The 27,236-nt window shown below is 38.3% G+C and overlaps 1 protein-coding gene across 1 annotated transcript; it reads right to left on the minus strand.

The window, feature by feature from the left end:
• Window positions 1-4: 4 nt before the first annotated feature.
• Window positions 5-26,963, minus strand: LOC139938516 (putative transporter SVOPL). Its single transcript, XM_071934086.1, has 16 exons — window positions 26,774-26,963; window positions 26,095-26,264; window positions 20,261-20,497; window positions 16,585-16,796; window positions 15,247-15,345; window positions 14,920-14,991; window positions 13,430-13,621; window positions 9,319-9,444; window positions 8,666-8,803; window positions 6,964-7,037; window positions 5,119-5,326; window positions 4,410-4,539; window positions 3,838-3,949; window positions 3,237-3,408; window positions 2,181-2,294; window positions 5-1,537 (listed from the first exon to the last, which is right to left on the minus strand). Exons 3-16 carry the CDS (start codon window positions 20,328-20,330, stop codon window positions 1,529-1,531), a joined length of 1,728 nt encoding a protein of 575 aa, XP_071790187.1. The 5' UTR covers window positions 20,331-20,497; window positions 26,095-26,264; window positions 26,774-26,963; the 3' UTR covers window positions 5-1,528.
• Window positions 26,964-27,236: the final 273 nt, after the last annotated feature.

Genomic DNA, 27,236 nt, shown 5'->3' on the forward strand with positions numbered 1-27,236 from the left:
GCTTCTTAAAATTAACCTTCTCTATATAAGATTATTTAAACTCTTAAAGTAAATTTGATTACAGGCCTTTTTAAAAACTAGACCTACAGTTTCTTACTAATCCTCCAAGATTTTATAAGTTGAATTGTTTGTTTTACCCGGTACATATTGTAAGTTGCATTTCAATTTCTTACTAACCCGCATTCACTTGTGGAAAAAAACCACCACGGGGGCGGTTAGGCCTATACTGCTAATAAATCGTACCTTAGTTGAAATTCAGATAAGCTTCAATGGTCTACTCTCTGAATGATAAAAGAGTGAAAAACACCACTCTTTTACGTTTCGAGTTGTCCCCCATATGGGTCTTTAGAAAGAGTGGTGGTTATTTCACTCTTTTAGAGGGGTTTCACTCCAGGACAGAGTGAAAAATCACTCAAAAGGTTGAACTTCAATCATAAAAACTGGAAGACCACTCGAAAAAAAGTTGTCCCTCATATGGCTCTTCAATGAGTGCTTTTTCAGTCTTTTGCATTTAGAGAGTAATTGTGTTTTTTTTTGTGTCAAACTATAACAAGAAATGGAACAAGATGGGATTAAATGACGTCGAATCCGATTGAAATCAAATTTGAAGCCATCACATTCCGGGTCATCCTGACCACAGTATAGGTCAGGTTGCCTGATTGCGGGACTATAGGAATCCCGGTCAATTGTGATACGGAAGTTTTTTTTAAATGTGCCGTTTGGGAAAAGAACACCCGATTCTCCCAGGAGTGTTTTAAGAATATGCATTAATTTTTTTTTAATTATCTGTAAATTAAAGCCCTTCTCCAGAGTAAAAGCTACTTATAGTAATCACACAATAAAATTCATACAAAAAATAATTGATATAGTTTTAGATTCATTTCAGTTATACATATACCTTTCTCACTTAAGACATTTAAGTTGTTTTTAGCAACTTTTCCGACGCCGGTCTCTTTTCCTATATACTCAAAGTGTTTTGTATAGCCTATGAAGGGCATGATTATAATAATATAGACTTCAAATTTATAGCTTTATACATTGTTATGGTGATTGTCAAAGACCAGTGTTCTCACTTGGTGTACAGATTATTTCGTGTGCTTTCAGATGCATAAAAAGGCTTCAGTCCGAAAGTTTTTTAATGTGAGTGACAAATTAACACTTTCTTAAAAACTACGTTACTTCAGAGAGAGAGAGAGAGAGAGAGAAAGAGCCGTTTATCACAATGTTTTATACTATCAACAGCTCTCCATTACTCATTATGAAAAAAGGTCTATTATGAATGGAAACAAATGGCTACCCCCAATTAAACACAATATGAGCTTGCATCTTATACATTTATTCTTAACCCTATTGGCTCAACTAATTAAGAAAATGTTGTTGATTCATCCTTTAGTTTTCTATTTCTTTTTTCTTTGTTTGTTTTGTTCTACTAAGCTTAATATCCAGATTTCATTTTTTAAATATATTTAATCTATTTCATCTGCCGTAAGAAACCCAAGCGCCGTGATCACCCCTTGCCGAATCGTCATCAAGAATCCTGTAAATAAGGTCACAGGTTGAAGGTCAAAGGATGAAATCATTACACACGAGGTCACTGTCTCACTATATAACGAGACGATCACGCGAATCGCCTTGACCACATCGACGCATTGAGTTAATTTAGCACGTCAATTGCAAAAGTGTTAATAACATTTTGTCATATTTAACAAATTACAATGATTGACAGGAATTGAAAAATCGCTTCGGTTAAAGGCAAACTCTGGAGTGCAATAGCTTCCGACGTCGATCTTGTCATGAGCTGACCCAATGTAAATGTTATGTAAAGTTTGCCTGTCTGAAACCAAAATTGATTTGTGTCGACCTGCTGGGCCAAATTTCAAAGAGCTGCTAAGCACAAAAATTTGCTTAACATGAAATTTCTTCCCAGATAAAAACAGGATTACCAACCAAATTTCCACGCGATTTTCAGGATAATCAAACAAAAGCTGAATACCAGTAACAAGCAATACGCAACAAATGGAAATTTGGTTGGAAATCCTGATTTTAACAAGGAATAAATTTCATGCTAAGCAAATTTTTGTGCTTAGCAGCTCTATGAAATTGGGCCCAGAGTTGTTCCTAATCTATTTGGTTCGGCGCGCCTCTGGCTCGATCACCTGTCCGAAACGGATGTTACTTACCTTTAAATCCATGCCTATGGTTTCCATGGGGAGTAAGCAAACCATAATGGATCCAGTAAAGCAGACGAAGAAATAAATGAGGAGGGCATCAACTGGTGACTGCTTAATAAAACTCTGGAAATGACAGGACAACAACAAAATGTATTATTGACAAGACATCAACCTTGTGTGAATAACCACATCTAAAAGTTCAAACTGTGTACTTTTATTTTAAAGTCTCAAAGGAGGGAACTGGACACCTTTGGTAATTAGAACAAAGTGCTGTATCCCAATTATGCATAGCATAACAAATCTGTGCAAATTTTGAACTCAATAATTGGCAATCGAAGTTGCGAGAGAATAATGAAACAACCGAAATCAGCTGTTACATTAATATTTTTAGTTTTCAGGTAAATTTTTCCTGAGGGAACTGTTTCACAAATGGTTCCAAGATATGAACTTCATCCTCAGTTAACGTTTTTAGACTCAAATTAAACAGCGTTTGATCCTTACCAAATCTATACCTTTAAGGGGCTATAATGAGTTGAATTTCGAATCATATTTCCTGCGTGAGTTTGACATAATTTCGGGGTAAGTTTTACACAGACTACTGGTCATCTGACCCTAAAATGAGTCAGGCCCTATGAGTCTCGGGATCCGGATCAGTTCTGGAGTGCGTTTTGGCGACCCCAACCAAATCCCAACAGTGTAAACAAGTCGGTTACCGTTTTGTCCGTATACAGCATCGCCACCGCGCCCAACCGATCACGCGAAAACGCTCAACCGATGACCAATGTTTCTGGATGGGTCGCCAATGCGCACTCCTGACCCACTCTCTAATGAGTGAAAAACACCACTCTTTACATTTCGAGTTGTCCCTCATATGGCTCTTTCAAAAAGAGTGGTGGTCATTTCACTCTTTCAGTCAAGGACAGAGTGAAAAATCACTCCAAAATGCAAACTTCAACCCAAAAGAGTGGAAGACCATTCGAAAAAGAGTTGTCCCTGATGCCATGGCTCTTCAAAGAGTGCTTCTTCACTCTTTTGCATTTAGAGAGCACGACCTTTGTTACTCACTTCGGCAATGAATGGCGTCAGAGCTCCCCCGATCTTCGCAAAGAACAACCCCGTAGCCAGAGCCATGGATCTCGTCGATGTTGGGTAAGCTTCTAACGTGTACAGGAACAACCCTCCATACGTCCCGAGTGTCAGGGCACGGGTAACGAAGATAAAGGCAATCGGTGGAATCCTTTCAAATTGAGGGAGAAAAAAAAGGGGTTTTAGGATTTGAATTTTATAAAAATTGCGGACGCCATTTTTGTGTGCGTCCGCTTGAGTTGACGCCGAAATATCCTGATGTAACTGAGGTTAATTGAGGGTTCGATTGAAGTGAATTCTTCCTTTGGTTGAGAGAGAAAATTGTTGTGCATAAGTGAAAGTCTAGGGATATTGTAATAATTTGTAATAACGCAGATCGCAAATGAGCTGCATTTTAGCCTTTCCTAAACATAGAAAAAATGCCAAGTTTTCACAATCCAGATACTGTTTGCCCAGTCACACACACCATAAAGAAAAACAAATTTAGAAACACCAGTTTTAAACCCCCTTTAAACATATAAAAAGGTTCCACAGGGGTCGGTTCTTGGACCTCTTTTGTCTATAATGGTAATTAACTTACTCTCCCAGTGATACGATGATACACAGGATGAACGAGGCTCCCAAAAGTAGAGATATGCTCATTCCTCCCTTCCGGCCAAAGACATACACAAGTGCGACAATCGCTGGGGCAGCTTTGAACAAAATGAAAGAACAATGGTAATAACTGACTCGTTGAAGAAAAAAATCCATTCGTGTTTTAGCTGACTCGGTGAAAAAAAAAACAATGGTGTTAACTGACTCGTTGATCAAACTTGATCGCTAGCTAGACCAGCATGCACCTCATTCCATGCCAAACGCGTGCGAGTATTTACGATAAGGCTCAATTTCATAGAGCTGCTAAGCACACAAATTTGCTTAGCATGAAATTTCTTCCTTGATAAAAATAGGATGCCAACCAAATTTCCATTTGTTGGATATTGCTTGTTACTGGTATTCAGCTGTTGTTTGCTTATCGTGAAAATCACGTGGAAATTTGGTTGGCCGGAATCCTGGTTTTATTAAGGAAGAAATTTCATGCTAAGCAAATTTTTGTGCTTAGCAGCTCTATGATATTGGGCCTTGATCTATGTGCAATTCAAGTGTCGAGCCTACCAAAGAAATCGCCCACGGATGCAATGACAGCCTCTACGTATTCAGCGTTGGATACCACCACTTCACACTCGACTGGTTCTTTGTCTTCTTCCTTACAGAATGGAGACGTCATCCGTGGATGGGGATCCAACTATTGATAATAAATATCACAACAATAATCATGGTAAGTCCATTGACTCAGTGGGTTGACATTTTTCAAACATAGTTTAGTGATAAATAAATTTGTTCGACCCCAAAAATCATTTCAAAATTTACCCAGCCAGTTTCCCTTGTGGTTTATATTGATATCTGAAACAAAAAGTCGCATCCCCTTAAGGTGATCCCCTGACTGCCGCTTCCCAGGTTGTCTCGTAATTTGGGTGTGATCCCTGGCTACACGGCAGTTAACGGTTTGTATGACACTCTTTTTGCATTATTCATCAGATGTGCTTTCACATCGGATGGATGCATAATTAATAAATACTTCAGCAGAAGTATTTTATTATTTGAGTGAGAAATTAAAATGCCTGTTAAAAAAAAACCCGTTACTTCTGAGGGAGCCGATTCTCACCTTTTTCCCCCTTTCTTTTTACTGTCAATATGTGGGATGGCACTCCTAGAGCTCCGTACCATTGCTCGTTTCCAAGTATGTTTTTATGCTTACAATTATTTTGAGCAATTAACAATAGTGTCCAGTGCCTTTAAAGGTGAGAGTATTAAACGAGCTTACCGCACTGTCAGGTAGTTCAATATCTTGCACCTTGCTTGATGTGGACTGTTTGGGAACGATCCGTTTGGGAACGGTCAGTGTGACATTGCTATTAGTAGTGGAGTCCAGCGTGGTGGTGTCATTGGCGGTGGGTGGGAGGGGCGAGGTGATACGGATCAGTCGACCGCTTGATAGAGCGATCCCAAGATAACAGAAATACACACAGAACCTGTAGAGAAAGAAGGTACACTTTGACGGTCGAGAAAAATGAAACATATTTCTGTATATCATTATTCAAATTCTACAAGAATTCTACTTGCACAGATAACAACAATAGCCTATAATAGTCGAGAAAATGAAATATATTTGTGCCTGTATCATTATTCAAATTCTGCAAGAATTCTACTTTTTTTCTATTTTTTTTCTATAGAACTGAATCAGAATCGATTTGGTTGAAAGCCACGCATGTTCATGCCAGCGTAGTGAGGTCAATCTTTTGTGGGGTCAAGATGACAAGGGAAAGATTTAAAAATGAAATCGTTTATGTCAGATATTCTATTTTTATTTGGTATAGTTGATCCAGTAGAGTCAAGATGGTGAACGCCACATCTTTGTACATGCCAGCGTAGTCAGATCAGTAAAAATTTTCTGGAGTCAAGATGACTATAGAAAGATTTCTCGAAGAGCTATAGGCAGTGAATCAATCTGAATTGCCAAGCAAAGTGTGACGTCACGTTACCAATCACATGGTGATATTGACAACTCGACTTAAGGTGGATCCTTTGTGATTCGTGAATTCAAGCACGCGACTCTTGATCAAAACGGGTTAATGACACGGGACACCTTTGGTAATTTTCATGGACCAGTCTTCTCATTTGATTGAACTCAATTGGTCGTCGAAGTTGCGAGATAATAATGGAGGAAGAAAAAAACCCTTGTCACACGAAGTGCTTTCAGATGCCTAGATGGGAGACCACTAAAATCAAATTCTGAGGTCTCGAAAACAAATTCAAACATTTTAATGAGAAATAACTTCTTTCTCGAAAACGACATTACTTCAGAGGGAGCCGTTTCCCACAATGTCCCAAATACTAACATCTCTCCATTGCTCGTTCTCAGTAAGTTGTTAAAAAAAAAATGATTTTGAGCAATTACCCAAAGTGTCCAGTGTCTTTAAGCATCCTTGGATGTGATAGACAGCCCTGTGAGACTTTTGCGGGCACCCTGCCTCCAGCACATCGTTCATTTATTTATCAAGGCTTTATATATTTTATGTAATAATAATAATAATATCGAAGTCTTATATAGCGCACGTATCTACCAAACAAGGTACTAAAGGCGCTGAGTATATACAAACTTTCAGAAAGATATAGGTTATTGCAGTGATGAATTCTGAGACCCAATTATTTAGCACCTTATAAGGGTTTACAAGGTGCTACGGCGCATTAAGCAGCCACGACCAGGAACACCGGGGCGAACCCCTTCTCTTTTCGATAAGTGCAATGGGTTCTTTTACATGCGTTACACAACACATCGGACCAACGGCTTTACGTCCCATCCGAAGGACGAATTGTCTTATGTTAAGCGTTGCTCATAGAGGCTTTTGCATTTAGCACTATATACAATATTTTTTTAAGTACACATGGGAGAGGGACTCATGTATTTGAATTGCATGATGAAAACATTCTTTGAATTTGAACTTTGGACTTTGAAATGGAAACCGTTTATCCTAATGGAAACTCTGAACTCTGCTGTCCTTTTAAATTTTCTAGATCAACTTTGACAAAAAAAAATACATGATTATATCTAAAATGATGTGAGAAGAAAAGCATTGAACAATCTTTGTGTCAACAATAAGTGTCTTACCATATAACCCAAAGCATTATTGTTTTACGACGCAAAGCTGGACTCAAAAGTTGTACGACTGAACTTCGCTGCTCCTGTAAATACAAAAAAACAAAACAAGAATGGTGAGTTGACAACACAAATGTCCCGCTGAGATTGGAGTTGCTGCACCAAGTCCTTTTCGATTTATTGTTTTAGCCATAGTGACCTTAATATTTACCCGTCTTTGGGTCACAAAATAAAAGGCTTCTGGGGATTCTATGACTAATCCACAAACCAAGTTTGGAGTTGATACGCCAAGTCGTTTTCGAGTTAACACTATGCCCTTCGGCATCGCCGCGGGGGGGGGGGGGGGGGGGGCTGGCTTCAAAATACAAGCTAAATAGCCAGATTATTTTGTTTTTGTGTTAACCTTACACTGTATATTACTCAGTACATACCCGAGTGTTATAAAAAACAAATATCACAGGCATTATTATTTCACGGGTGGGATTCGAGCCCAAGACCTTTGCCATAGCAGTGTCTTCATGACTAGACCACCGAGATTGTCCATAAGCACATCCTAGTATTGCATTGTTAGTATTTGTAAAACATGTAGTTTGTATACTTTCTTCTTGTTTGGTTGCTTTTGTATTTCTTAAGAGCTTTGTATCGATTTTTAAAGGGTGTATGCAGCTTTTGTAGGACACAAAACACGATGTCCACAGATTTACACTAAACTTACACAGTTTGAAGATAATGATAGTAGAAAGCTTCCCTGAAAATATTACGTGCTGAGGTGCTGTAGTTTTTGGGAAAAAACATTTTTTCATGACATTGTTTTACTCATTTCCCAAAAACTACAGCACCTCAGTGAGTAATATTTGAAGGGAAGCTTTCCACTATCATTATCTTCAAACACTGTAAGTTTAATGTAAATCTATGGACATTTTAAAAAGGTACCCAAATCCTTTAAAAAGAGCTAAATAAATAAGATTTATGTTGTTATTATTATAAGCTCAAGGCATTTTACGACATTATTATGTGACGTTCATCGGGCATAATTTTCAGAGCATTCCTTGAGCCCATTTTCTTGAGCCCGCTCAAGCTTCCATGTATACAACTGTATGGTTCAAGAGAAGTAACGGTAAAGGCACTGGACACACATGGTAATTACTCGAAATAATTGCTAGCATACAAACTTACTTGGTAACCCGTAATGGAGAGCTGTCGATTGTTTAAAGGCCAAACCCTGGTCTAAATAGGCTGGGGTGGGTTCACTTCCCCTATAGGCATACTCCCCTTGGGAGTTATACCCCCACTTCCCGGCTTCCCTTTAAAGGCAGTGGACACTATATTGATAATTACTCAAATTAATTATTAGCATAAAACCTCACTTGGTAACGAGTAATGGGAAGAGGTCGATAGTATAAAACATTGTGAGAAACGGCTCCCTCTGAAGTAATTTGGTTTTCGAGAAAGAAGTAATTTTCGAGACCTCAGATTTAGAACTTGAGGTCTCGAAATCAATCATCTGGCTGAAAACACACAACTACGTGTGACAAGGGTTTTTCTTTCATTGTTATCTCGCAACTCCGACGACCAATCGAGCTAAAATTTTCACAGGTTTTTTATTTTATGCATATTTTGAGATACACCAAATGAGAAGACTGGTCTTTGACAATAACCAATAGTGTCCAGTGTCTTTAAGCGACTGATCCTCACACCCTACCCATGCACCCACCTTATCATTGAGGGTAGCCTGGATGAGCTTTCCCTCTGGTAGCTCTACTTGGTTTCTTTCTGCAATCTTTTTGATCGTGTCAACAGCCGTCCTTATACTGCCCGTCAAGGCGAAGTATCGCGGTGACTCCGGAAACGTCTAAATGAAATAAGTTGGTTTGACATTTTCAAAGGATGTTCACGGACTAACGTTAAATTTACACGGTTTAAAGAAATTTATGGTAAAAAGCTTCCCTTCCAATATTACTTGCTGATGAGGTGCTCTAGGTTTTGAGAAATGAGTAAAACAGTTTCTTGAAAAACATTGTTGTTTCAGTGAGACGGAAATTATTTTAGCATGAACAATAGATTCACGCAACTCTCCTGAAAACAATGCCTCTGTGACCCCCACCCCCCCTAAAAAAAATGACGACAAATGAAATTGAAACTTCTACAGGTAAATAATTTTACAAATATCTTCAGTGAGTAGGGACTCATGTCATGGCAACACCAAAATCGATGACTTACAAAGGTAACAAGACCCCTTAAAATAAAACTAATGATGACAATATTTGTAAAGAAATTCTCTTGGTCGAGGGTGTGCCCCCCCTGACCACACCCAGTCTGGGTGGGGTGGGTTGGGGGGGGGGGGTATGTGAACCGTGTTAAACGTACCCAGACCACAGAAATAACTGGTATGATCGGCAAAGCTGTACATATACACTGAATCCTCCAACCATAGTACGGGAGAACCAGGTAGCCCAACGTAGCCAAGTAAACACTGCCGATACCGAAGAAAAGCTGCCGAGGAAAGGCGAGTCAGAGAATATAATTATTGTTAAAGACAAATGAAATAGAATTGATAGAATTTGAAACATTGTGATAATTTTTTACATTTCTACATTTGGTTTTAAGGCACTGGATAACTTTGTTAAAATTGTCAAAGATCAGTATTCTCACTTGGTATCCTAACATACCTGTGAAAATGTTGACTCAGTTGCAGTTGAAAGAAAAACACCCCGTTCACAAAATATGTGATTTCAGCCTTATAAAAGGCTTCAGGCCAGAAGTCTTTAATATTTATTTTGAGAGAGAAATCACATCTGTGAGTGAGAAATGCACATACAACTCCAATACAATAAATTATCACCCTTCCCCGCAAATGGTAAGGTCTTTTGACATATCACTGCCGGGCCCAATTTCATGGCTCTGCTTACGGTAAGCACAGAATCGGCGCTTACGGAAGCAGGGAATTCTGTGCTTACGGCAAGCGTATATTTCACGGGTTAGCGGCGAATTTTGGCTTCTGCGCGTGCGTACTCCCCATTACTAGGCATTCTTGGCTCACAAGGCTAGCGCAGAAATTCGGCGCTTGCACGTAAGCGGGGAATCGTGATCGTAAGCGCAGAATTCTGCGGTAAGCAGAGCCATGAAATTGGGCCCTGATGGGACCAAGGCATACATTAGATAATAATAAAACTTAAGCACCCTTGACATTCGGTACCTGCAAATAATGGTTTATTTTATGTAGGGCAAAAAAATAGTTTTATGCTAAAAGCAGGAAGAAGGCCCTAGAGTATTTTCATCCCTGTTAAAACAAATTACAGCATACCCGTTACCTTAAGCACGTGTTGTGACATTGTATTTTTGCTGGTAGCCTTTCTTGGTATTACTGTGTTTGAACGGAGCGCATACATTTGATTTTCGAAACCGTTCGATTCAGAGATGCCAAGTCCAGAGGCCAGCTATGCGTGAGATTTTTCAAAACTTAACCCCCCCTTCCCCCCCCCCCTCGGAAAAAAATTTGCAAGTTTTAGAAGGCCTTTCGAAATCGCCGCCCAAGTTTTGTTTGTTTTTATAATAAAGTTTTTAAAAATCTGAATTAAATTGTGGACAAAAAGGTGTTCCAAAATGCATCAAAAACCTCTTAGAATAGTTAAAACTCACATGAGGTACACAGTCATGAGATGTTGATGGTTAATGTGGAGGTACGATTGTGTGCGATTATTTCCTTCCAAACTAAAAGAAAATCGACTAAAAATGATGTCCAAAATCCTCCGCTCACTTCTTCTGCCTGTTGTGTCTTCGCTAGTGGAGCGCATTTAACGAATTTGCTGAACCTGCTGGGAGAGCAAAAGCGTGCGCAATCTGCAAATCTGCGCTCTGTTTGTACGAAGTTGGAAGGCACTAAAAACTAACCTCTACAGCGGTTCGGAACTTTTCGTGTGCTCTCGGAACATTCCGGCACGGTTCGCGACGATCCCCCACGCAGCAGGTTTGGGGAGTTGTTACATAAGAGTGGACTAACCACTAGGACCTGGTTGTTAATGATTTCATGTCTAAAAGGTGCAAGTACTGCTTCAGACATCATTATTCAAGTACATTTGTAGCAGCAGGTTTGGGGAGTTGTTACATATGAGTGGACTAACCACTGGGACCTGTTTGTTTATATTTTCATGTTTAAAAGATCAGTACTGCCTGCTTCAGACCTCTTTATTCAAGTACATTTGTAGCAGCAGGTTTGGGGAGTTGATACATAAGAGTGGACTAACCACTGGGACCTGTTTGTTTATACTTTCATATTTAAAAGATGCAAGCACTGCTTCAGACCTCTTTATTCAAGTACATTTGTAGCAGCAGTTTTGGGGAGTTGATACATAAGAGTGGACTAACCACTAGGACCTGGTTGTTAATATTTTCATGTCTAAAAGATCAGTACTGCTTCAGACCTCTATATTAAAGTACATGTAGCAGCAGGTTTGGGGAGTTGTTACATAAGAGTGGTCAAACCACTGGGACCTGGTTGTTTATATTTTCATGTTTAAAAGATGCAAGCACTGCTTCAGACCTCTTTATTCAAGTACATTTGTAGCAGCAGGTTTGGGGAGTTGTTACATAAGAGTGGACTAACCACTAGGACCTGGTTGTTAATGATATCATGTCTAAAAGATGCAAGTACTGCTTCAGACCTCTTTATTCAAGTACATTTGTAGTAGCAGGTTTGGGGAGTTGTTACATAAAAGTGGACTAACCACTATAGGACCTGGTTGTTAATATTTTCATGTCTAAAAGATGCAAGTACTGCTTCAGACCTCTTTATTCAAGTACATTTGTAGCAGCAGGTTTGGGGAGTTGTTACATAAGAGTGGACTAACCACTAGGACTTGGTTGTTAATATTTTCATGTCTAAAAGATGCAAGCATATGCAAAATGACGTCATAAGGTCATTCTCACTCGGGTAACTGCTGTGGAGTTTAGTATTTAGTGCCTTCCTACAAGGTTTGTACAAAAATGATGATTCTGATAAACTGCGTGCAATCTGAAGATTGTGCAATTATTGTAGATTGCGTTCTTTGTACAAGCGAGCGCGATCTGGCAATGCATGTCGTTAATTTTTATTTTTTCCCGGTCTGGCCCCAATGCGTGAGAAATTGTTGCTGTGCGTGTGAGCGTGAGACAGAGCCCGAATGCGTGAGTTTCACGCTTATGCGTGAGACTTGGTAGGTCTGTCGGTTGTTTTTAATCCTAAATAAATGTAAATAGGCTCATATTGTATTTCAAGGTTGGTATATAAGCCTTTTTGAGACATGGCGGACACATTGCTACAACACTATAAGGTTTGGTTAAACGTGTGTGTATATACACCCAAACCAAACAGTACACTCCTATCACGTCCGCCATACCTCAAAATGGCTTATAGCGTTTTTGAGATATCGCCGAAGATCCGTAACGGTTATGTCCATAGAGAAAGCCAGAAAGGACCACCATAGAGAAAGGACAAGCTCCGTGTGTCAACGCAGCAGCAATATTCCGTAATTGGATTAGACAATGTGAGAAAAGTTGTTGACATTATCGTTCCTCAATGTCAAATTTGGAAGAATAATCTGTATTTTGAAGAGTACGCAATCTATGAGACGATACTTGCCAGCAACGCTTTTTATTCAAATTAAGGGAAAAACTTAGACCTTTTTCCATAACAACATTACAATGAAATGGTTCTTAAAATTGCTTTATACTTTCAAAGGTTGGGTTGCTGCACTTCTTACCAAGTAAGTTTTTTAAATCACTTTTAGGAGTGATGAACAAACGTATGCTCAGAACTATCGTAAATAATATTATTTTACCACTAGCGTTCCAAAGTCACCCATTATGTTTCACATACCAGTAACATACTATTTACTTGGTATCGCTTCTGCTTGAACTGATCTGCCATTTTTTCGAATTCATTGTATTTCCTCTGATCTATATTATTTATATAAGTTCGTCCCATTGTGTATGCATGTCTTTTTGTTTGTTTGTTTGCTTGTTTGTTTTTATGTTCGGCTGGTTTTTTTTACAAGCTTCCGCTGATCAAAACAGCATGGAAACAAATTTGTTTTTGAAATTAAAATTAAAAATAATATTCCCCATTAATTGATATCAATGTTAGAGGTCGAGCAGTCTTACCTATGATTGTTAAAAGGGACATCGCAAATATATTGACGCCAATTTCGCCGCCAATATTCACGACTTGGGCCAAGTCATGAACCCACTCAGGCGTGATATTTTTTTTTTACAGTAACTTGGGTTGCCCGTTTTCGCGTACACAACCTGGCACCTAGACGCGCCGATCTCTGATCTGGCGTTGAAAAGTGTGCACGGTGGGCTGTGCGCAACAGACCATTGCTGAAAAAAAACACCATAAATATTCACGCTGGGTTTGTGACTTGGGGCAACTCGTTAAAATTGGCGCCAATATTGGCGTCAAAACATATTTGTGATGTTCCTTTAAAGCCATCATACTTACCACTTGGCCAAGCACGAAGAGAGCTCTGAAGCTAGACGGTGTGATCTCACCGAGGTAGAGTATGAATGAAGACTGGACACCCACCACACACATCCCGGCAATAAGCCGCAGGATTAACACCCAGATGTAGTTGGGAGCGACTGATATAAGGGCCGAGTAGATGAACATTAATGTGGTAATGATGATCAACCCCTGTGATTGAAAGAAAGGCACTTTGGTAATTTCTCAAATATCTTTTTAAACTGAGTTAAATTACTTGGTAACGAGCAATGGAGAGTTGTTGATATATAAACATTGTGAAAGAATTATTCCCTCTGAAGTAAAGTAATTTTCGAGACAGAGGTAATTGCTCACATTTTGTGCAACAAGGATGCTTTTTCTTTCAGTAATCTTTCCTGAACCAGAACATTATTTATGCTACACTCATTTCGTTACAGTATAATATAGCTTATCATTATTTTCCTGATACAATACAAAATGTGAAGAAGCTTTTTCTTAAACAGCCAATAAAGAATGATCTCAAATTATACAGATATTACAGTTTTCTAATATAATAGCTGCAGTCCATTGGAAACATAAAAAAAATATAGCGAGTCTCTTACCTCACATTAACACATGGTAAAAATTGTTTTTTTCTCCAGAATGCTCCAAGCCAAATTTCTGAAAACGCGGGGTAAACAAACCCGCGCGACAAAGGAATCGTGACGTCAGTGGCGGCTATTTGCCCCACGGTTGCAGGCGAATACAAGCTTGTGTGGCCGGTGACTGTGGCTATAATATTGTTCTGTGCCTTCTTATTGTCGCTGCTACCAAATGGTATAGCCGTAGCCGTAGCCACTTGCTTTGGACACTGTATTAACATACACAGGACATTGAACTCATCTGCTGGTTACGGTATCTGTTTGTAGTTATATGTAATTCGGCGTTTGCATGGTGAGGTCAAACTCTCTACACGTAATTGTTGCTGGTAAGAGTATTATGTGAAAGTCCCCCTTCGGAAGATATGTTGGCTCCGAGAAGAGTGTTTGATTTGATTTCAACCTTAATCATTTGCCCTTGTCCCTGAAAAAAAATCACATCTAAAACAACACAGAAAAACCTAGCTATAACGTTAGTTATAACATGCATATGGTTGGAAATAATATGTTTCAAAAGTAGAATACCATGATCCACACAAATTTGACTCGAAATTGTGCGGTTTTCCTTTTTCTTTGCTAACTAACACGGTCGGTCATTTATTGGAGTCAAAAATTTGACTCCCATAATTGGCCGACCGTGTTAGTCGACAAGGAAAAGGAAAACCATGCAATTTCGAGGCATGTTTGTGTGGATCATGGTATTCTACTTTTAAAACATCTTTCCAAACATTTGCATTCTATAACAAACGGTTATTAATGCTTTTAAAAGATCTACTCGATCGGTCCTAGGCAACGTGCTCCTTTAAACGCAATGTAATAGTCTTTGCTGTAAATGTATGTTATCAGACTTACCGGTCTTCTTCCATAGACATCGACCAGTTTACTGATTGGATACGCCCCAAGAAGCTCCCCTACGAACAGCATCTATCAACGATCATACATACATACATACACAATATATATAATTTAAAAAAAATATCGTTTATTCACAGATAAGCTTTAAAAACAACTAATTGTAGTAATAGACCTTTTGATATACGAAACCGAAAAATAAAATACATTTGTGTAAAAGATGACTGTTTAACAATTCTTGTTGCGAGAGGTGCTTCCAAGGCAACGTGTTCCTTTAAGTAATGGTTAAAAACAATGGAACTGATCATAGTCATTATAATATCTTACCGTTGAGATTAAGGCGGCTTGTTCGTCTGTTAATTTGAATGTACATCGCAAGATCTCATTAATTGTAGTTGAGAGTAAAGTCTGTGCAAAGACGGCAATCTATGAACCAATAAAATCAAATGAAATCAAATTAATATTTCACGCCATCGTGGTTTTCAAGGAGTTTGGGTACTTTTTGTTGGACACAAAACAAAATGTCCAGATTTATATTCAGCCCACACAGTTTGAAGATAATGTGCTGATGTAGTTTTGTGAGAAATGAGTAAAACAGGTCACGAAAATAATTTTCGTCTCATGATACGAAAATTATTTCAGCATGTTCAAAGTATTTTCGTAACAAAAACCAAAGCACCTAAGTGACTAAAAAGGTAAGCTTCCCAATCTTCAAACGGTGTAAGTTTAATGTAAATCTGAGGACATAATGTTTTGTATTACAAAAAGTACCCAGACCCTTTAATCATGAGTGGTATTCGACTTTGTAGCAAGCTGTACTACCTCCCTTTGTGTTTTTAGTGTGTTCTGTGAATCCCAGGAATTCTTTAGAGAACGATCGGAGTACTTTTGTTCTAGAGGGGAAGAGTCTGTAAGTAAACATTTTGTTTAGGGTTTTAGGAACGTTTGGACATCAAAAAGAGCACAGAAAAAGAGAAGTATGGGGATCAAATAGCCGATCAAATTAATCGAACTGCCAGTTCGTGGGCCGTATTCATTTTTAGGCATAAGTACTGTATCTGACTTCCACTGTTTCACTCATTGTTACCAAAAGCAATATCTTATTCGAGTAAATAAGCATGGAGCTATAAGATACTATTTTATTTCATGTGAATGGAAAAGTGCCAGTCGGATACGGAAATTTTACCAAATGCAGTTATACATTCTGTCTTAGTTTTTACCATACAATGTGAAGTTCGAAGAGACCTAGGTATAAAATGACTTGGGTACGAAGTGAGTAGTGACCTGGGTATGGTACTTTGGATAGGCCTACAAAGTGACTTGTGTATCAAGTGAACTACATCATTCAGCAGTGAAAGCCTCCGTCAGTGGAGAGAAAATGAACGTTATATCCACTATCGACAATCGTGTGGGAAAACTGTTCGTGTTCTGTCACCACTTTCTCACTAATTTTTACATCATTGTTGTATCATAATAATGGAACACATTCTACTGTACATGATTTGGAGAGTGGGACTCGAACGACATACGGATTAAACGTGCCAGCGCTCCATCAAATGAGCCATCTAGCCCTTTTTGTCTAAGTTCAACCCCAACTCATTTAAAATTTACCCTTTCAGTTTCTCTTGTGGTTCATAATATTTAATACATTTATAAATGACTCACCATAGCTAGAAAAGATGTGAGTAGAATAGCGATCTGTAGGAACCCAACACCAATGGAATCGATGGCATCGTTCACTGTATAGTCATCGTTATCATCCGACGGGTCCACTCTGCCAGGCTCGGTCTCGGGCACTGAGCGTGTCCCGTAATCAAATACACCCGTGGGTTGCTCTGCATCAACGGGCGAGCCATCTGCTTTTGTCCCGCTGATTTCTGGAGGTGACATGCATTTTTATGTGTTATTAGCAGTGAACGCGAAATTGAGCACACCATTGATGTTTCAAACCTTCTATAGTTTTTATGCATGATAATTAAAACGTAATGCAGTCTGTTGTTTTTGAGGCGGATAAAGTATACAGGGTGTCTCAAAAAAAAGGTAATCCTACTTTGAAGGGTTTTTATGGCCAGACTATATGTTTACCAGCAGAAAGCGTGGCATCATCTTAAAGCTGAAACCTTGTGCTTTCCAATGATACATTTGGTTACATTCAAGTGTCACGCATCAGTGAGCACCATTGTCTTGAAGTTGTGGTGCAAAAATGCAGTTGGTTCACTTTTGAACCCATGTCATTTTGGCCTTCAGACTGAGTCTGTAAACCTCAGGTTGTCACAAACGGTTCAGCTAATAACAGCAGAGTGGTCAAGAAAAGGTATGAAACCAGAAGTTTGCTGGGATCTCTCTCACACCGCTCAAGAAGCCACTCACAGAAAGTATGTCTTCTTGCAAGATCAGGAAGCAGAAGTTCATGACGGATGTGAAGATGTGGAACAGATGGAAGTGGAAGGTCCAGATGAGTGATCCGATTAAAAGTGGTGTGGCTCATTCCGTCTTGCACTTGTCTCCCGTGGGTGGTCAATCATTGCTGTCATAGGGTATCAATGTTTTCCTGAGATCTCGCTGTCCTTGGCTTTCCCGAACTTCCTTTGTTGCAGTTGAAGCTGTTTCCGTGTGCTTCATACTTTCTCACATTGGCCCAGATTGTTTTCATTGCTGGTGGTTCTCGGTCTGGGAATGCTTCTCCAAAGGCATCCCGTGTAGCCTGCAAACTTCTGATTTCATACCCTTTCTTGACCACAAAGATTATCTGTTCTTCCGTTAGCTGAACCATTGTGACAACCTGAGGTTTGCAGACTCAGTCTGAAGGCCAGAATAACAAGGGTTTAAAAGTGAACCAACTGCATTTTTGCACCACATTTTCAAGACAATGGTGCTCGCTGATGCGTGACCCTTGAATGTAACCAAATGTATCATTGAAAAGCTCAAGGTTTCAGCTTTAAGATGATGCCATGCTTTCTGCTGGTAAACATATAGTCTGGCCATAAAAACCCTTTAAAGTAGGATTACCTTTTATTTGAGACACCCTGTAGTGGAAGGTTTTGCCAATGTTCAGTGTGATGTGGAAAGAGTAGTGTACATATTCAAGAATAACCTTTATTGTACACCACAGATTGCATGTCAGGAATCGGCATCCAGAGGTCGAGCTGGTATTTTAAAAAAATGAGTTACCAGCCAAAACATAACGATGTTTGCATTATGTGACTGGTACCCATAACTTTGTGTATGGCAGAGGAGCCCCCCCCCCCCAGTGTTTCATTTACTCAACGCCCACTTCTCCTCGTGCACAAACAGAAAACCCTTTCAAAAATTCCCGAGACTCCCCAAAACACAATGAAACACATTGCGGGAGGGCAGGGGGGGGGGGGGGGGGGTTCTGCTAGGTATGTGGCATGTTGTATCGACCTCCTATTATGTTCACTGTGTCCTTAGGAATCTTAGGAATTCGTTACAGGATTTTCGGGTTTGCATTCTGATACAAGATGTGAAGATTTTAAAGTATGGGGAAAAAGTTTGGAAACACCCTTTGCCAGACTGCCCTGTGCCACGGTGTAGGTTATTCACTTTGGCCTACAAACGTTTGTTTTCTTCCAAAATTGTGCAGGTTTTTTAAAGACACGGTTATTGGTGCCAAAGACCAGTGTTCTCACTAACAGTATGTATCCCAAAATATGCATAAATGTGAACATTTGGACTCAATTGGTCAAAGAGATTGATAAACGAAAAAAAAACCTACAAATTTGTGTGTGCTTTCAGATGACCAAAAAAAGGCTCATGGTTTGAAATCTGTTAAAGGAACACGTCGCCTTGGATCGGTCGAGTTGGTCAAAACAAAAGCGTTTGTAACCGTTTTTAATAAAATGCATATTGATGTTTTAAAAGTAGAATACAATGGTCCACACAAGTTTGCCTCGAAATTGTATGGCTTTCCTTCTACTGTACCAACTTACACGGTCGGCCATTTATGGGAGTCAAAATTTTGACCCCCATAAATGGCCTACGTGTTAGTCGACGAGGTAAAAGGAAAACCACGCAATTTCGAGGCATGTTTGTGTGGATCATTGTACTCTACTTTTACAACATCTTACTACCCATATACATTTCACAACAAACTGTTACAGAACGCTTTTCAAGAGCAACTCGACCAATCCAAGGCAACGTGTTCCTTTAATATTTGAGTGAGAAATAACCTCCTTGTCAAAAACTACGTTCCTTCAAGGGATCCACTTCTCATAATATATGTTACTATCAACAACTCTACATTGCTTGTTTCCAAGTAAGTTTTTGTGCGAAAACTATTTGGAGCTATTATAGGAACAGTCCAAATTTTACCTTAAGATAATATACCTCCCATTCCACTCTGAGCCACTCAATATTTGTATACTTATGTATAGCACCTCCCTTAATTTTCAAATTAAATTAATGGAAATATAAATGTGCTGGTCGTGAATTCAATGCATTCACTAACCTTTATGTGACACAACATTTTGCCGCCAACTCTAGCGAACTTTAATGGCAGTACAAGAGCTTCTTAATGTACGGTATATTGTTTTTAACCGTTTGTTGTTCACTCTGGACACGTTTGGCAACTAGTCAAAATATGTATAAGCATTAAAACGACTTGGGGAGCTGTTGATAGTACAACCATTGTGAGAAACGACTCCATCTGAAGTAACGTGGTGTTTGAGAAAGAGGTAATTTCTCACTCACTAAAATAATATTTGAATCTAAAAAAAAACAAAAAACTCAGGCCTGAAGCATTTCTCAGGCATGCATCTCACACAAATTTGTACAACAAGGAATTTTTTTCTTTCGTTATTTTCTTGCAACTTCGATGACAAAATCTTAGATTTGTAGCTTTATGCATAAAATGTTAGGTTCAGCAAGTGATAAACCAAACGTGTACACTGTCCTCAACCAAAAATGTTGTCTCTATTTTTGTCTTGTCGGGCTGGCCAAAAATATGTGGCTCGTCGTCACTTGGGTTATATTTTTATCAAAATGAAAGTTGCCTCAATGACTAATGAATTTTATCCTAATATTCTCTGTATTATTTTTGTAATTTCTCATAAACTTTTTATTGTTCTATTCTAATGATTGTCTGTAAAATGACACTGGTACCTGTGAAAAGGCGTGAGCCACTGACAGAGTTTTCCAGAATACACAACTGACAAATAAATACATTCATATAAGTAAAGAAAAAACCTAAATAATCAAAACATAAATAAATAAATAAGCAACTCATTTTCGATTTGACACTTGTTTATGCCCAACAAAGTAACTTCAAAATTAGACATTAATATTTATAACAAAGTAAAAATAAAAGTAAAATGCCGGTCACCTTTAAGTGGATGTGTCTCGTCTTTTCTCAACCTCGTCTCTGTCCCCGTCCCCGTAGATTCACTGGCCATAGTCGATCCCTCTATATGATTCCAAACAAATGTTTGTTGAATCGACTCAGCACAGAATCAGTGGAGAGTTTATTCTCTCAAAATGTCACAAAAGCTCTTTTTATTGGTGGCGTTCCAAAAAAAATTAATACGGTGCTTTTTGTCTTTAGCGTTCCGAAGTGGACCATCTAGAAAAGAGTGGAAAACCAAATGCAATGAAATAAAATAATAAACCATAATCAACAGTAGTGATGAATACGAGTTGTATACTGTTCGAAATGTCGTAACACTGGCTGTTCTAAGAGCCAACACTCCCACAAAAGAGATTTACACAAACAGTGTACCCCGCAAGTTTAGGCCTACTGTTTATTTATAGGTTCTTCCTATTTTATCCACACCGTACAAAGCTTCAAAAATACTTAATAGCAGTGCTATTTGGTTTGCGGTAACACAATGTGTATCTGCTGTGATAGATTATGTTCTATTGAGAAATTGTCGTTTCAATATTCTACTGCCGCGGACGAAATTGTTCACATTCGCGAGACTAAAAAGAGCTGACCAGCTTGTTTACTACCTGTGCGAGGTTATTTTATGTATATGTTAAGTGAGAAGACTGGTCTTTGACAATTACCCATAGTGTCCACTGTCTTTAATTAGTGTCAATCGAATATAATCTTCCCAGTAATAACAAAATAATTCACAAAATCACATGGTGTTACCGAAAAGCAAACATTGATACCTCACCATGCATATTCTTTAAATCCCACAAAACAACAAAACAGACACAAATTAGCGTTGCCAATATTCACCAGCGGGCATGATGAAATGGAATAATGTAAATAGCTTGTTTTTTAATAGACAATGTGTGAGAGTAACGCTTATCGGATTCAACTGAACATATCAACCACTAATATATTTTTCTAAAACCACATTACATCGAAGTGAAATGTATCTCAAAATGCTTTATGCTATCGAAAGCTTCTAACTAAAAGCTGGTATTGCCATCAATTATAAGAGTAATTACCAAATTTCCTCTAGACATTTTACTGTCAGTTATAACGCTTTTTCTAAATACATATCTCGATCCAGTTTAATAGTGTCCATGTTCTTTTACTTATAACTATGCACACACAAACATCCTCTCTCAAAAAACAATATTTTCGAAAATAGTCGCTACGGTGAAAAAAACTCACAAAAACGAAAATTAATGTGGTCGAGGAGACAAATTATACACAATTTTTATAACCAAAAGGTCTGCAAATCAAAATATAACTATTTGAAAAAAAAGGAACAAAAAATCACCGATTTAAGTATTAAGTTTTTGCTTTTCTGTGTGAATTCTGCCACCCTCTCTATCTCTAGTCATGCATTTCCATTTGACTGCTTATACATTTTGCACGCTGTGACGGGGTCCATGTCGTTTTGTACACCCGAGGGGGGAAACGGGCGAAGCTGAGGTTGCCATTTACCACCGAGGTACAAAACTCATGGACCCCAGTCACAACGTGCAACAATTGTTTTGTTATACCTTGGTAAAATTGTTATTGCTCTTCTCGAAGTTCTGTTGCCATCTTCAAACATTATTACGACGGACTATTCATCGTTTAATAAGCAGACGAACAAGGAACAATTCCCTCGAACCCGCGGTTGTTTCGTACACAGCACTGAAAATCGACCAACGCTGGGAACGATCAAGGTGATGTACACCGGTGTGACATCACTTTTCATGTTATACCCGGCCCGTCGAGCCATATAACATACGTTTTTGTTGCGCTTCACATGATTTGTTCCCGACCAATCAAACTTCACAATTTATACAGATGTATAAGAAACTGTGATGTTCATGTGGGTTGTTATTTTTGCTATCTGAGACAGATTTTGCGCGGGTCGAAACGTCCGGCTATTAACTATTTATTGTTTGTACTGTTTTCATGAAATAAAAGTTAGTTTGAATAGAACTGAATCGAAGCATTAAATTATAATTATAATTATACACAAGAACACAATCACTTGAATACCATACCACATGGTTTATATGTAACAAATCGCTGTTATTAAATCGTACCCGTATATTCCTCAAACATTTATAGTGGGGCCATTTGAAATGAAGTCTATGTTTAGTGCTGCTCGATTTGAGTATAGCTGTAGGTGATTACTTTCATATTAGGCTATTAAATGATGCTGAATGATATTGTAGACCGCCCAAATAACGGTATCCTTTGAGTGGAAACAAGTGTATTGCTGCATTTTAGTCAAACAGTAAACCATACACGTTACCTATTCGTTATTGTGTAATACACACATAATATATATCATTGTAATTTAAAGGAACACGTTGCCTTGAATCGGTGATGATTAACTATTACCTGGGTGGATTGAATAGAAATAGGCTGGGACTACTACTTTAGCTTATAGGATCGTAATTAACTGTACTACCGCGGAGCTAGTTCTTGGGTTGGTCTCAACGTTTCGACTAACTTGCTGTAGTCATCGTCAGGAGACATGTTAAACTTTATTTTGCCAAACACTTATTGCCGCGACCATTGACACTTCAATTTGTTATTGTATGAATCCTATAATGATACATATAGGACGCTTGGGACAAGATTGAAGCGTCGTGTCCAAAATAATCATTCCCGCACATTCGTCCAAGGGAAGGGTCAAGCATCTGAAAGCACACAATTCTTTAGTGTGCGACAAGGGTGTTTTTTACTCATTATTTTCTCGCAACTTAGAGGACCAATTGATTCCAAGGTTTGTTATTTTATGCATATGTTGAGATACACCAATTGAGAAGACTGGTCTTTGACAATATTACCAAAGGTGTCCAGTGCCTTAAATAGGACACTATTGGTAATAACTCAAACCAATTATTAGCATAAAACCTTCCTTTTTTATGAGTAATGGGGAGAGGTTGATGGTATAAAACATTGTGAGAGACGGCTCCCTCTGAAGTAGGGTAGTTTTCGAGAAAGAAGTAACTTTCCACGAATTTGATTTCGAGACCTCCCAATTAGGATGATTGATGATACTTTATTGAAGATTGGTTAAGTTGCAAACGAACACTGCAAACAAAGTGTTAACATTTTCTAAAAATGACTGATGTCACATTATTTTTATAGATACCCCAAAAAATAATAAAAATTGAGACCGTATATATGGTAGGGTTTGTAATGAATTATTCATGTTTAGACCATCCCTCTTGATAGTCAAACAGCTGGTTGGGGTATTTTTATTATTATTAAGGGAATATCAGAGTAGACAGCAAGGTCTAACAGCCGTTTAACAAGGTCTAACACGACGGCTGTCGTGGCCGTGCGAAAGGACCTAGCCGATGGCGAGGTCCTTTATGGGCCACATGGTTTTAAACGCACATCGAAGACTGAGTCACTACTCTTGAATAACAAAATAATAAAAACTAGTTAAAAGGGTAATAATTTTGAAAAAACTATCAAAATTTGTTGTAAATTGTCAATACTTGTTTGAACACCTACACGTAACGTGCTCTTCATCAATAGGAACAGCGAGACTGGAGTGCGTTTTGGCGACCCCCCAACCAAAAACTGTTTCGGTTGTTGGTCGTTGGTTCTGCTGTTCAGACGGAACGATAACAGAGTTGTGAGCTCGGTTACCGTATTGGTTATGACGTCAGAAACAGTTTTTGGTTGGGGTCGCCAAAACTCACTCCTGGCTGCATTCAGTTTCGCTGATCCTATTGGTGGAGAGCACACATACCCATTGCTCAATAAGCTGTGTAATTTTTACGCTAAAAACTTCACATGCTTTGTTGTGTACACCTGATTACTATTGTATAAACAGGGTGTTGCAAAAATGTTTACATTTAGAAAAATATATCCCAATTAGATTTTTTTAATATAAGTTTACAACAATTTGGCACTAAGTATTGATGGACCAAGGTCATATAGCTTTTAATTTCTACCAAATCAATCCTCAACTGTTCCGCATGAGTGAACACTACCTAATTACTTTTGATAGATTTTAATTGACTTGCGCACAAAAGTGCAAGGGTTTTAAAGGCAGTGGACACTATTGGTAATTACTCAAAATAATTATCATCATAAAACCTTTCTTGATTACAAGTAATGGGGAGAGGTTGATAGTATAACATTGTGAGAAACAGCTCCCTCTGAAGTGACGATTAACACTTTACAAAAAATGTTATGAAGTACAAGACAAGTCGGAATCTGACAAAGAAACGATCTGTGCGACCTAGAACTGGTCGATCTGCTGCAAACATCCAATATTGCATTTCTCATGATGATTTCAATTTGGTCTGCGTCCGAACTTGGTAGACTCATGGAGGACTGAGGATTCATCCGATTTCTTAGAAAATTTGTGAGCAACAAACACATATGCCTCACCTTCTACTACGGTGTTTAATTCTGGTAAAATCCTTTCATTTTTTGTGTCCAAGCCAATCAAAATCTGACAAAAGTAATAAGCTAGTGCTCACTCATGCGGAACAGTTGAGGATCGATTTGGTAGGAATTTAAAAGTTATGACCTTGATTCACCAATCCTCTATGCCAATACTTAGTGCCAGATTATATGGAAACTTGAAAAAAAAAATCAATTTGGGATACATTATTTTTAAATGTATACTTTATTTTAAACACCCTGTAGAGGTAGAAATACTTCCATGGTATTTATGTAACACGAGGACACTTAAACAATGTGCGCTGTCAGCCATGGTCTGTGTGATGTACTTAGGTGTGTCATTTACCGAGTCGTCAAAAATTATGTCCGTCAAAACACCCCGAGTTGCAGAATTTTAAGGAGAATTGTTTTCCATTTTGTGTTACTTTGCTTAGTTTGACGATCAATAAGGTGTGACGGTCATAAAATCGTCCATCTTTCAAACAAGTACTAATTATCATAACTGTCTACTGTAATCTCGGCAAAAATTTAAATGTGTGTTTGTGTAATCATAAAATCCAGACGGCTTATCATCAGTCTGGGTTAGAATTGTATACGTTATTTTTAGTTGTTCATTTTTTTGTTTACCCAAGTGTTCGGTTTTGTATTGTCAAATATGTTTTGGAGGCAGTGGACACTATCGATAATAATTCAAAATAATTGTTAGCATAAAAACTTTCTTGTTAACGATCAATGCAGAGCTGTTGACAGTATAAAACATTGTGAGAAACGGCTCCCTCTGAAGTAACGTAGTTTTCGAGAAAGAAGTAATTTTCCACGAATTCGATTTCGAGACCTCAGAATAAGATTTTGTATACCCTTGACAGTTCAATCTGTTTGTTGTACTTTTTGTCTGAAGATTGAAAAAAATATATAAAAAAATAAAGTATCACCAAGCTAAAAAAAAACTTGGTGTATCTCAACATAATAAAATGCACAAAATAAATAACCTTTGAAAATTATTGAACACAATTGGTCGTCAAAGTTGTGAGATATAATGTCGCACGAAGTTGTGTGCTTTCAGATGCTTGATTTCGAGACCTCATATTATAAATCTGAAGTCTCAAAATCATGTTTGAGGAAAATTACTTTTTTCTCGAAAACTACGTTACTTCAAAGGGAGCCATTTCTCACAATGTTTTATACTACCAACAGCTCTCCATTGTTTCCAAGTAAGTTTTTAGTCCAACAAATATTTTGAGTAATTACCATTAGTGTTTAGTGCCTTCGAAACATGTGTTCCGCATTTTCTGAAAAAAAAAACACCTCAAATAATTGTTTCAATACAATGTTTAATGTTATATTAAGTTATAACACACACAAAAAACACACACCCGCCATTGACTTACCTAATCAGCGATATCATACATCTGGCCTTGTTGAGTGTTTTCCTTTAACCGATAATATGCCGGTACATCAACCTAACACCATTGGTGCTAGACTCAGACGTGACATCGTGTGGACTACCATTCAGAACCAGTCATTTTCTTCCAACGGATACAAACATTCATTCCTTATACTACAACGATATCAAAAAACTACCTTATAATTTACGTGATATAGATGCGATATCGCCACCAGTAAACCGACTTCAATAGCAGACCATTTGATAATGATATGGGAAAAGGCCCGCATACATCAGCATTGAAACACCAGTTGCATATTAATTATTATTAACAGTAGATTGTAACAGATATACATTTCGCATAAACATATGGCAGTAAGTTTGAACAGCATTCAATAACAGACTGAGGTTTGTGTGTAGTCCACCCGGTTGTGTCAGGTCATACGATAATTGAATATAACTGAATATTCAGCGAGTTAAACCACTGAATATTCAATAAGCTAAACCTTTTTGGGGTCACTTTTTCAGCAACCAGCAACTTTCTTCAAATCATGGTGGGATTTCAGTGCATTAATATTCCAGCGAAAGCAAAACAAACACTTCTTTTCTTGTTTAATTTCATTACACTGGATGGACACTATTGGTAATTATTCAAAATAACTGTTGGCATTCAAAAAGCTTACTTGGTAACGGGCAATGGAGAGCTGTGGATAACGCATTGTGGGAATTGTCTCTCTCTCCCCTCTCTGAAGTAACGTACAACATTGTCTCATGTAAATAAAAAACATATAGAGGTAGCCTATACCTTTGGTGCCTGCAAAGATAGCCGTAGCGGTCTTATTGTCAAGACAGCGTAGCAAATGGCTGTGTTGAAGACCCCCATCACAAAATCACCAGTTGCTTATTCCTACTGCATGCAGCAATCGAAACAAGCCCAGCATGAACGTACACAAAACCATAACATTAATAATATCGAAGAAATGTTGACATTTCCATTTGTGTGTTCGCTGGGAAAGTAGAGGACGGTTAAATTTACTCTTTCAAAAACCAAAGATGTATGCCTATGCCGACTAAATACCTTTTATCCTGAGTTCGGAATCATTTTGGTGCTTGATGTAGGGCATGGTGTGCCCCTAGCTCTGTGCA

The sequence above is a fragment of the Asterias amurensis genome, chromosome 6 (assembly GCF_032118995.1).
Source record: "Asterias amurensis chromosome 6, ASM3211899v1".
Classification (NCBI taxonomy): domain Eukaryota; kingdom Metazoa; phylum Echinodermata; class Asteroidea; order Forcipulatida; family Asteriidae; genus Asterias; species Asterias amurensis.

Coding starts and splice junctions, on each gene's coding strand:
- LOC139938516 (XM_071934086.1), bottom strand. CDS start 20,330: ATGGCCAGTGAATCTACGGGGACGGGGACAGAGACGAGGTTGAGAAAA. Junction 5,327..6,963: donor ATAATGCTTTGGGTTATATG/GTAAGACACTTA, acceptor CTTTCTCTACAG/GTTCTGTGTGTATTTCTGTT. Junction 4,540..5,118: donor TTGAACTACCTGACAGTGCG/GTAAGCTCGTTT, acceptor TATTATCAATAG/TTGGATCCCCATCCACGGAT.